The sequence below is a fragment of the Helianthus annuus genome, chromosome 8, assembly GCF_002127325.2.
Source record: "Helianthus annuus cultivar XRQ/B chromosome 8, HanXRQr2.0-SUNRISE, whole genome shotgun sequence".
NCBI classification, from domain to species: Eukaryota; Viridiplantae; Streptophyta; class Magnoliopsida; order Asterales; family Asteraceae; genus Helianthus; species Helianthus annuus.
The window spans coordinates 161,226,082-161,237,752 of NC_035440.2; the positions used below are offsets into that span (position 1 = coordinate 161,226,082).

General features: G+C 38.8%; 1 protein-coding gene across 1 annotated transcript; it reads right to left on the reverse strand.

The window, feature by feature from the left end:
* Positions 1 to 2,010: 2,010 nt before the first annotated feature.
* LOC110882682 (FK506-binding protein 5-like) lies at positions 2,011 to 4,142 on the reverse strand. The gene is made up of 2 exons (XM_022130645.1): positions 3,800 to 4,142; positions 2,011 to 3,128 (listed from the first exon to the last, which is right to left on the reverse strand). The coding sequence occupies exons 1-2, from the start codon at positions 4,140 to 4,142 to the stop codon at positions 2,011 to 2,013; spliced, it is 1,461 nt and encodes a 486-aa protein (XP_021986337.1).
* Positions 4,143 to 11,671: the final 7,529 nt, after the last annotated feature.

The window sequence follows — 11,671 nt, forward strand, 5'->3', positions numbered from 1 at the left end:
TCCTTTATTGGATTCATAGTGTGCTTTAATGCGTGTTAAGTTAGACAATGTGATAGATCCCAAATCCTTATAGCATCTATCTATCTTCATAGATTGATTCTTGTAGGATGTTTAACGTACTGATACTGGAGTCCTTGATTGGATTCATTGTGTGCTTTAATGCGTGTTCACAAGTTGGTTGGTTTATGTGTTATGTGGTAGTTGTGATTTAGATAACGAAATGGGTATAATAAAATAAGCACATGGTGGATACGCCGCTGGTACTTCCTATATATAAGTGTTCTTATTTCATTATTCTTGTAGCGTTATCTGGATCACTTTAGGATTTTGTGTACAATTGTTCATTGTTGGTTATCAAAATCTTTGTAGAATCTTCCATATTCTTATGTGTTAGATTCTTAGAAAGATATCTGAAGTATTATCATGATTCATTGATTTGATTTATGTAATACTTATATATGTTTTGATTTATTTCAAAACAGTTATTATTAATCCTTGATTGGATTCCTAATAACACATTCTCAAGTTTTTATGATAGTTAAATTGGGATTTCAATATAAAACATAAAACTTACTTAGTAAATATCATAATGCCATATACAAACCTATTTTTGTCACAAGTTTTCACAATTAAGACTACAATACCAAATGTTTTTGCCATTTATTTGGCCAATAAAACCTATGTATTCGCATGCATTTTTATGCTAATTGTTTTCGCATATGTTTCAGGTTTTCGACTATTTCAAGCATGTAACGCATAGGACTGCATACGGGCCTTAGACTTCTAAAACAAAAGACAATTACATGTATTCTTTATTTGTAAAACGATGTTAATGATATTGAAACAATTTAGTACCAGTAGTTGTGAGCAATTTGTAACGTGACTCCCCGCTATTTCCGCCGCGTGTTGTTATATTACACGATTGGGGTGTTACATTTCACCCGATCGTTTCAAATGAAAAACCCAACATGCCTATTTATAGGCTGTCCAGTTCGCTTGGAATAGACTTCCCACTTCGCACGAATTGGCAAAGTCCAATTCGTGCGACCTGGCCTTACTAAAGCCACTTCGTGCGGACTGGCACAGAACACATAAAATTAAAATTTTAACCCTATTACATGCTACTGACACGACTCAGACTGATGACGTAGGCGATAGACATTATGTACCAACAAACTCCCCCTTGGATATTGCCGTAGTCTTCAGTCAGCCTGTCTTTAAAAACTTTCTTCACAGAGACTTGAACTTTTCTTCTCTTTGCTTCGGTTTCTTCAGTAACAACTTTCCGAGCTTTTCATTCTCTTCAACAGCTCTCTTTTCCTCTTCAACTAATCTTTGCACAACTGTATATCTTGCAATCTTGTCTTTCTCCTCACGTTCCTTTCTCTCCTTTTCAGCTTTCAGAGCCTCTTCTTTTTCAATCTTTCTCCACTTTGACGACCATGCATTTTCAGAATTTATTCCTTTCTGAAAACATATCGTTGCAATTTTCTAAAACTGCAAGGCTTGATCTTTACCTTTAGCTTTGAACCCAATCTTATTCACAAACAAACACTCTATATCCTTCGCTGAGCAGTTCACAATCCACATTGGATCATAAAGATGAATATATCTAACTTCATTTTCAACATTGTACGTGATCACTACTTCAGTAGACATGCAACTGTAAACCCAACATAAGAACCCTTTGTGAAAATTCTGTTCCATTTTCGGCAATGGAATATTCTTTATGACTCTGGGTTTCTTGATCTGCAAGATAGTTTCTTCAATGCCTGTTACTGGATCAATCATCTTGACTTTCTTCGGACAGTGAGGCTTCCAGTGTTTAAAATCTTTGAACGCTTCAAACTTCATTAAACCCCATATAGGCATATCTCATTCCCTGACTGGCTAAGACAATGTTCTGACCTTGGGCAGTTCTTCTACATCCCACCATGGCAGAGACATTATGTCTTGAATATATTCGAAGTACTGAACGCCAAACTCTCTTCGAATTGCATACGCATCCACTTATGGCAAATACCCCCAACTGATGATATCACCAAGAGAAACTTCTCTATCTCTTTTGTTGTACTTCAGCGGTCTTTTGAATTTTCTCTCAGTATCTTTCTTGAACCATTTCTTTCTTTCTTCTCGCTGTTCATCCTTTGACATTTCACTAAAGCTTTTATTCTTTACACTCTTAGCAACTTTCCTTCGCAATTCATCTTCGTTTGCTTGACTGAAGAATTCAGCAAGCGTCGGAAAGCTAGAAGTATCAACATGAACACTTTCAGACTGATCTTCATCACTCCAGTCTTCAACTTTAACTTTATCATAGTTATCAGCTTCTTCAACGTACTTATACTGATATTTAGGCTGCTGGTTGATATCAAAATTGTTTAACTCTTCTTCAAAATCGAATTTAAACTCATTTTCATCAACATGCATCATCTTGATGATCTCGGCTAAAGTGTCAGTGTGCAGAATTTCACCTTCCTCTACACCATGTTCAAGACGTAGAATCAATCTTGTAACATGATCAACATTTTCATCAACATTCTCTGCATCATCATGCTCCCCCTCACCACTTGCATTCTCAGGCTCTTCGTTTGTATCATCATGAAGATATTCATCAATCTTATCTTCATTTGACGTTTCAGTGACTTTTATGCCTGTAGTACCTTGATCATCGTCATCATTGCCGTCATCATCATTATCACCGGAAGCAGAATAAACATCTTCTGCATCATCTTTCAAAATATCCTCATCATCTTCTTCATCATCGTCGTCAAACTCACTAGAAACTGACGATATCGAACAAGGATCAAGAATAGACGTTTCTGGATCTATTGTTGGCTCAGACACAACAATTGCCATTTCAGATACTTCAGCAACACCTTCAATTTGAACACCTTTGCCTTTGTTTTTCATTTTAGCTTCGATTTCAGTTTTTTGTCTAGCTCGTACTTCTTCAAGCTCTATTTCTTCAAACCTCTGTTCAATTGGCTTTCCAATCAAATTCTCCAACACTTTCATCATCATATACGATTCATGTTCTTTTTTAGCATTGTTGGCCTCTAACTCTTTGTTTTTCAGCTTGAAGTATTCATTCTGTTCATCTCTTCGAACTTTTTCTTCTTCTAACTCTGCTATATGAACTTTCAGAATATCAATGTCTGCTTAATCTGCTTCAACCTTCTTTAAGAAAGATGAATTCTCTGATTCAACAGACTTTACACGATCTTCTAACTTCTTTTTCTCAACTAACACCTCTTTCACTTTCTTTTGTAATTTCTTCACAACATCATCAGTTACAAAGTTAAAATCTCCAATGTCTTCAAGAGCCTTTGGAATATGTGGAAAATCTTTAAATCCAGACGATCCAGGAGTCGTTTGAACTGGTGGTTGTGTGGTTGGTGGTGTTTGTAGGATGTGTGGTGAAGTTATAACAGGTTGTTCATGAATTGGTGTAGAAATACGAAGTTGAGGTGATGATTGTGGTGATTGTACATGTTGTGGTGATGGTTGTTGTGGTGGTGATGGTTGTTTTGGTGGTGATTGTTTTGGTGGTGATGATTGATGTGGTGGTGATGGTTGATGTGGTGGTGAAGATGGTTGTTGTGGTTCAGCTTGTGGTTCTGGTGGTGGTTGTTGTGGTTCTGATGGTGGTTGTTGTGGTTCTGATGCAGGTTTAGGTTTCAGCTTGATTTTTAATTTTCGCACTGCAGGAGATACAACACGTTTCCTTGCATTAGATTTCTTCCTACCTCCAGATGATGGTGGTGTTTGAACATCCTTGCATTAGATTTCTTCCTACCTCCAGATGATGGTGGTGTTTGAACATCCTGAACATGTTCTAGTGATGGAATATACGCTTCATCATCATCGTCTGTATTCCTCTTTCTTTTCTTTTTAATCAATCTTTCTCTTGGATCATAATTTTCTTTGATCCACCGATCAGCTTCAGCATCAATATCACTTTCTTCAGGATCAGATGAACTTTTCTCTTTATCATCAACTACCTTTTCACCAGCTGCTTCCCCAGTTTCAAGAGTAACATCAATATCTCTCATCAACTGTTCATTATCTGGAGATAAACGACCTTGATCTTTTTCAGCATTTGTTTTTGTTTCATCTTCTTTAGGTTCATCGACCAACATAGTTTCAACAACTTTCTTCTTACGCTTTTTCTGCGGTTGTGAATACGAACCTTCTTCAGCTTGAGCTTTAGGCGTTCTCTTACCTCCTCTTTTCTTCTTTTCTTTTACTTCTTTCGTAAACCACTCATTTCATGTTTCCTTGAATTCTGCTAACTTTGTTAATTCATCTGCTGCACTTTTTTCTTTCATCTCCTCATCATTCCTCCACTTCAGATGATTAACTGGATCTGGATCTTTGTAGTTAGCATCTTTGATAAACCCAAAAAAATCTGTCTTTGTCTTTGGTTCTGGCCAATGTTTGTGATACTTGGATAATCTGATCAACGTCTCATTATCCATGTGATTCAACACCAATAGATCATTATCTTCATCTTTCACCAGATCCGGATATGCATGATCCAACATCATTTGTACAAATCTCGGATTCATCCAGGTTTTACTTTTAGAAGTAATGTTCTCTTTCATATAGTGGAAAACGATTCTTGAAAAGTTATACTTTTTGTTCAACACTAACGCAGTTACCATACACATCTGGTAATCTTTCATCACGTCATAACCACCCTTCTTGTGACTAAGTGCATGAACAACTGAATGAATGAAGAACTTGTATGGCTTTGTGAAACATGCTTTCAAATAGTTTGCGTTGTTCAACGGACCACTGCATTCCATTCTCAACATGCAACCCTTAACCATTCTCTCTGGAAAACTTGTTGTTGAATTTTCATCATCAGGAAAATCTAGCACTTCACGGACAAGTTGTTCAGTGATTATGATTGTTTTATCTTCACCATCTAAGCTCACACTTGAAGTTATCACATTACTCTCTTCATCGTATGTAGCATTCTTCCAGAAATGAGCAATACGAGATCTGAAAACTCTGTGCTGATTTGCTAATGCCTTTTGGATTGGTAGACGCTTCATGAACTCCAAAATATCCTTGAATACAGTCATCTTTGGTAACGTCTCATCGTATACACAACAAATATTGTGTGTCGGATCAAATTCAACAAATCTATGCCTGAAACACAAAATAAAAACCAAAGTTATACATTTTGCACAAATTTTCAAGACAACACCACTTCACACGATCTGGCCTTCAAACGAAATGGCCATTTCATGTGATGTGATATTTCAAACGAATTGACCTAATTCAAACGAACTGGTCATTTCAAACGATGTGAATCACATAAGGTGTGACCAAACTCAAACGAATTGGTGTTCAAACGATGTGGACAGTTCCAAACGAATTGGTGTTTAAACGATGTGGACAGTTTCTAACGAATTGGTGTTTCAAACGAATTGTGTTTCAAACAAAATGGCCAACTCGTATGAAATGGTGGTCATGACTTCGCTTGAAACTCATCCATGAACAGTGATTTGCAGGTTGATTAAAACATGTTTTGATGGTGATATTGAAACCATATCTCTGTTTTACAATGAATTCCGAACACACTGATGTGATTATCGTTCATATTAGTCCACAAACAAACCCTAAATCTATGTTCAAAGTTCCATTCATTGAAGTTCATGCGATTTCCTAAAATCTGATTCAAATTAACAATTTGTATGATAAAATTAATGGCATAGATCTGATCTATATCACATTCCGATCACACTGATATGTTTTATATTCATTTTGATCCACAAATTCATCCTAGATCTAAGTTCAGAGATCTGTTCTTCCGATCTCAATCGATTTCATGAGATCTGGTTCAAATAAATGTTAATCCCTACCTTTCCCATGTTATAAGTTGAGCAAACCAACTTATAAACAGATTCCGATCAACAGTTTAACAAGATTTCTGCTTGAAATCGATGAAATCAGTGAATCGCCTCAGATCGCTTGAAGTTGCTGTGTTTGGTGCGATTTGATGAAACTGTTGGTTTCATACGATCTAGTTCCCTTTATATAGGGGAGGCCAGGTCGTGTGAAATGGACATTGAGGCGGTGTGGCCAATTCATACGAGTTGGCTTAGTTAAAACATTTAGCCATTTCGTGCGAGTTGGTCAATTCGTGTGAATCAAAATCTTTTCAAATTTTGAACTTTTTAATTTTTTATTATTTATTTTAACTGATTATCACACACACAGTTAATCAGGTCCAAGTTAATGACCTTGTGTTGGTGCACTTGTGTCTGTACTTTGTCTGTATTTTGTAATGTTTTAAACGATGTCTTTTGTTAGTCTTGTTTACGTCTTGTGTTTGATTTGTATATGTGTTTGACTGTATGTTTGACCAAGTCAACCATCCTCCTGGTTTGACTTGGCCAAACAGTCAACAATTAGTGTGTAAGTTTACTTGTGTACGAAGGATTGTAGGTCCCTTTCCGAAGGATGACGAACCTAAACCTTGTTATACTAACCCACTAGCGAGTGCGGAATCCAAGCTAGCAAGCAAACCGGGATGAGACAAGTATAAACACAAACACACAAGGGTTCACCGATTAACACCACTGTATTAATACAAATGAAGGTTCCGGTTACAAGCACAATGTTTACAAATCTAACTTGCAAACTCTCTAGTGTGTGTGTGTGTGTTTTGATAGAATGCTCTCAAACTCTCTCTATGTGTGCATCTATCTAACAAGTCTCTCAAGTCTCTTCTCAAAACAACACACTTCATGGGTATTTATACCCATACACAGCAGGTCTGGTCGAAGGATTAGACAGATTGTCCGAAGGACCATCTGTCGACCACAATGGCCATCGAAGGATCCGTATATACTTCGAAGGATAGCATATCCTTCGAAGTCCATCAGTATCCTTCGTGATTTATCTTTCGAGCCAATCGAAGGATAGACATAATCCTTCGATTGCTCATCCTTCGACTCAGACACTTCACAAACATATTTCTAACTGTTGACTGAGTCAAACCAGGAGGACGGTTGACTTGGTCAACTTACAAGACTGACAAGGACATCGTTTACATATAGACCGAATACAGACAAAGTACAGACACAAGTGCATCAACAAACTCCCCCTTGGCTGTAGCTTTGTCTTTATCTTCTATAGTTGTAGACTCGTCTCGAACTTCGATGGTCTTTGGTCTTCGAGTTCTCAAAACTCTGATGTCCTTTCAAGTCTTCAATGTCGGAGGATCTTCAAAGTCTTCACGTCTTGAAAGCAGAAAGTGTATCAACAAACTACCCGTATCATGTAGGAAGTGTGTTGGCAAACTCCCCCTTAACATAAGCTCCCCCTTGAGTTATGCTAGTGAAAAACTTTATCTTTATGAAGTGAGATCCTTGAGGTGTTGATGATGGTCAGTGGCAACTCGATCTTCTTCATCACTTGAGTGCCTTCACATCGTGTCTTCATTCCGAAGCTTGTCATCGACCATGTTCTCCTTGCCTTTAGAATCTGCACATGCAAGAAATCTAAACGCGTAATGAGAACAACTGCTTGGAATATAGTTACCATAAATAAATGACATACTCATGACCATGTCACAATCAAACACCGTCCGACAGTTTGAAAGTTTTTCAAAATTGACAATTTTAGCCTTTAACTTTCAAAAACTTGCAAATTTCGACCGTTTATGAAGATTTAGTCAATTCGGTTTTCGTTCAGGTTTCAGGCAACGAAGACTCGAGTTCCAACATCGTACGATCGAAAATAAAGAAGAAATAAAATCTTTTTGGCTTTTATAAAGTTTATATTAAAACACACCTAAAATCTTTTTGGTATTTTTGACTTTTCTAAATGTAAGAACTGAAAGCAGTAAATTAAATATGTACAGACATTCTTTTTGCGAGTTTCGAGGGTAAGAGAATCATATCAGTGTACGGTCACGCCAAAACGCTCTTTTTGTTCAGTTAGTTAACATTAAGATAAGCATTCTATAACAATTATCGGTATTGTTGTCCACTTAAGCTCAACTTATCAGATGTAATCATGGCGAGGGGATACGTTAAGGTATGATTTATACTTACCGACCGGTGTTCATCCACATCACGACACATTCCCGTATCAAGGTATGCACGAGGGTTCATCTTACCGGTGAGTATACCGATTATCATCTGTTTGACCGTATATGATGTGAGATTCTCACTTATTTTGATTTGAAAACAAGCCCTATGTGATAGAATCACTTATTGATGAGGAACTTGATTTTCATATGCATGAGGGCACAGGTGCAAGTCCGTGAACAGGTCAGTACTTCCGTACAGCAGAGAGACGAACTTGACACCCGGATAAATGTGATATTTTATCACTTATTTGATTTGGACATGTGATTGTTGATCACTTATTGAGGTCGAATGCAGTATGAGATATGTACACGTATGTATGGTATCATGGAAGATCTAGACTTGCGTCCCCAATATTTTTCGGTAAAAGATACAACCATGATACCCAGATGATAAGCAGCATAAAGACCGAATATCTCAGAACCTCGGCAATCTCTCAAACGAAATTTCGGTACTAAGACCATATGCCAATGAATGGTTCCCACCTGGTCTTCAGTCGATTAAGATTTATATCACCCTGCACACTTTAAAATGATTGTGAGCCTACCGATACATCTTATATAGAGCTGCTTATCGTTTTTCATTTAAGGTTTAAAGAGGTTTGGATAGACCACTGATGTACTATCATTTTCTCTTTTGCACGCCAGGAAACTCATTTTTGTTTTTCTATTGTTTTTGTGTTTTTGAAATTTTTCGATGTTTTTGGATTTTCATATTTTTGGATTTACTCCCCCTTGGTTGTAGCTTTGTCTCGGTCTTCGTGTCTTAAGTCTCTGACGTCCTTTCAGCAGTTAGGTGGAGTGATGACCACGTACTTCCTGCGTTGATCAGCAGATTGAAGCAGTATCTAGCCATCCTTTGAAACTTCATCGCTTGATCTCTATCCTGAACCAGGTAGTTTATCTCATGATCTTTCAGAATAATAATATCCGATCTGGACATGTTAGTGATCCACATCGGATCTATTATTCTAAAGTTCTCTTGATTGTCATTGAACACGATCACCGCTTCACCAGTATCAGCATCGTAAACCCAGCAACGAAAGTTCCCAAGAAAGTCAGTCTTCATTTTCATCAGCGGAATCTTCTTCATCACTTTTGGAGGATCGTATACTAAACGATAACGAGCAGTGTTCGTCTCTGGATCAAGTGTAAACCTGATCTGCTCGTATCTTGGAAATTGAGGCTTGTACAGAGGATCCTTCCAACCCACTCTTCTTTCCAATCTAATCTTCTTCGCAAATAGTTCTACCATCTTATCTTCGCTCCGATTGATCACATCAAGTTGAGCTAACACAGCGACATCATAGTAAGGCAGTGTAAGAATACTCAAAAGAGATCTGAAATACTGAAGCCCCGTCTCTCTTTTCACCACCATGCAGTGAAGATCCTTTACAAACATCCAACTGATAATGCGACCACGAGCCTGATTCTTCTCGAGACGCAGATAGTTAACTTGTTCCAAAGGAGCGAGCGGAGGAGGATTCCTAGCAAGGAAATCCGCTCGCCATTCACTAACAGTTTTCTCACGGCTTTCTTGAGTTGACGGTGAATCAGACGAAAGATTTGCAAACTCAGCAGTCTTTTCAGCAACGAAGTCGTCATCAAGGGCATTCACCTCCGCATCATCCTTTCCAACATATACAGGACGATCAGGATCTGAACCGATGAAGATTTCATCTATTGAAGAGAAATCGGTTTGATCCTGAACTAGCGGAGTATTATCAATCATGCTTATAGCAATATCATCCAATTCCTTCAAAGCCAGTATTTGTTCATCCGACATTTCAGAGATATATTCTCCCTCTTCCAACATTTCACCTGTAACTGGATGAAACATATGAGCACTTGAGGATTCAGGGAGATCTGTAAACGTCTCTGCTTCAATAATAATCTGTTCAGGCTCTGTTGACGTTTCCAGTATCTCTGTCTGCTCAGTTGGGCCAGTAGATGTTGCTGTAGGAGCAGAAGGAGCATCTTGGAGAGTACCAGATCCACCAGCAACACCGGATGCAGTTGCACCGGAGTCTGGGGCAGCCGTTTGGTCTGGGTTAGCAGCATCATCATCTTGATCATCTTCACGTCTAGAGGAAACCACATCTGAAGGTTTGCACCTCTCCCTTTCTCTCCATAAAGTATTAACCCTCGAATGAACTACATTGAAGTTTGTATGCATCGGCTTAAAGGCATTTATCAGTCTTTCATCACGACTGCTAACCGTTTCCCTTAACGCTTTTGCTGAATTTTCCAGATTAGTGCTGTGTCTTTTCATGATCTCCACCTCTCTATCTCTTGCCAAGTTAGCCTTCTTTAATCTATCAATTTCTTCAGCTTGTTCTTTGATCTTCATACTTTGAGCACTTACAATAGAACACAGCTGATTGTGAGCCTCTGCATCCTTCACTCGTTGTACACGATGTTCTTCAATTATTCTGGTGTTCCGACTAACTATAGAACCTAATTCACTGATTTGTCCAATCAGGAATTGGATCTTTTCAGCATCAGATAAGCCTGACAGAGTCTCTGCCAATGTCGGTAGAGATGGTTCTGGTCCTGATGACCCAGATTGACCAGTAGCTCCTGTAGGACCAGAAATAACAAGAAGAGGTCTAGTATGAGTACCTGAGGAGGGAGTTGCAGGCGTCTGTTGATCAACAGACACCGTGCGTGTCCCAGAAGACTTTGGTGGAGAAGACATGAGCTCCAGCGTCTCAGAAGCAGTCAACTGATCGCCAACTGAAGGAAACTGTTGCTCTGGCTCAGTAGAAGGTTGGACTGACACAGGAATAGAAGAAACATCAGCAGCCTTCTTCGATGCACGTACACCCTGTTTCTGTGCCTTCCTCTTCTTAATAAAGCCCGGAGAAGTAAGCGTATAGTCTTCATCCTTATCAGATTCTTCATCATCACCTGTCTTCTTTATCTTTACAAACCGGGGATTCCCGCGTTTGTCAAAGACTTTCTTCAACCCTGGAGGAGGAGGATTATCATCATCAGAGGATGAACCATCACCATCAGGACCTCCTTCCTCTTCAGAAGATGAACTGCTTTCATCTATTAACTTCCTCGCCTCATCGATCTTGCCTTTACCCTTGTCAGTCGCCACAGAAGCAGACTGACCAGCTACATCACCAGTACCACCAGCACTACCACCCGTTTCAACTGCTACATCACCACCACCAACACCAACACCAGGATCTATAGACACATCCTGAATCTCTTCAGCAGCAACATTTATATCAACTTCAGCACGTGCTGCAGCAGCAGAACTACCAGCAGACCTTCTAGTTGCCTTGATTCCATGTTTAGCTGTAAGTTGTTCATCAGCCATAGCAATTAAAGCTGGTCCTTCATTATCAGACACACTTCCTTCACGACGCCATCTGTGATTCTGTGGAGCCTCATAGGCAGGAGCATTTAGATGACCAATCAGTTTCCTATTCGGATCCGTTCCCTTGTAAACCCCCATAGACTTGAAGATTAGCAGTATGCGGTCGTTCATCGAATTCACAGGAAGCACATCTGCCTCAGCTTTAGCAAGATCAGGAACCTGATCATCTA

What these genes read in the sequence shown, in the direction of transcription:
- LOC110882682 (XM_022130645.1), bottom strand. Translation starts at nt 4,142, where the DNA reads ATGTTGGTCGATGAACCTAAAGAAGATGAAACAAAAACAAATGCTGAA. An exon ending in AACACCACCATCATCTGGAG is followed by an intron (nt 3,129 to 3,799) that starts GTAGGAAGAAAT and finishes TTCATATAGCAG; the next exon opens with AGTTAGAAGAAGAAAAAGTT.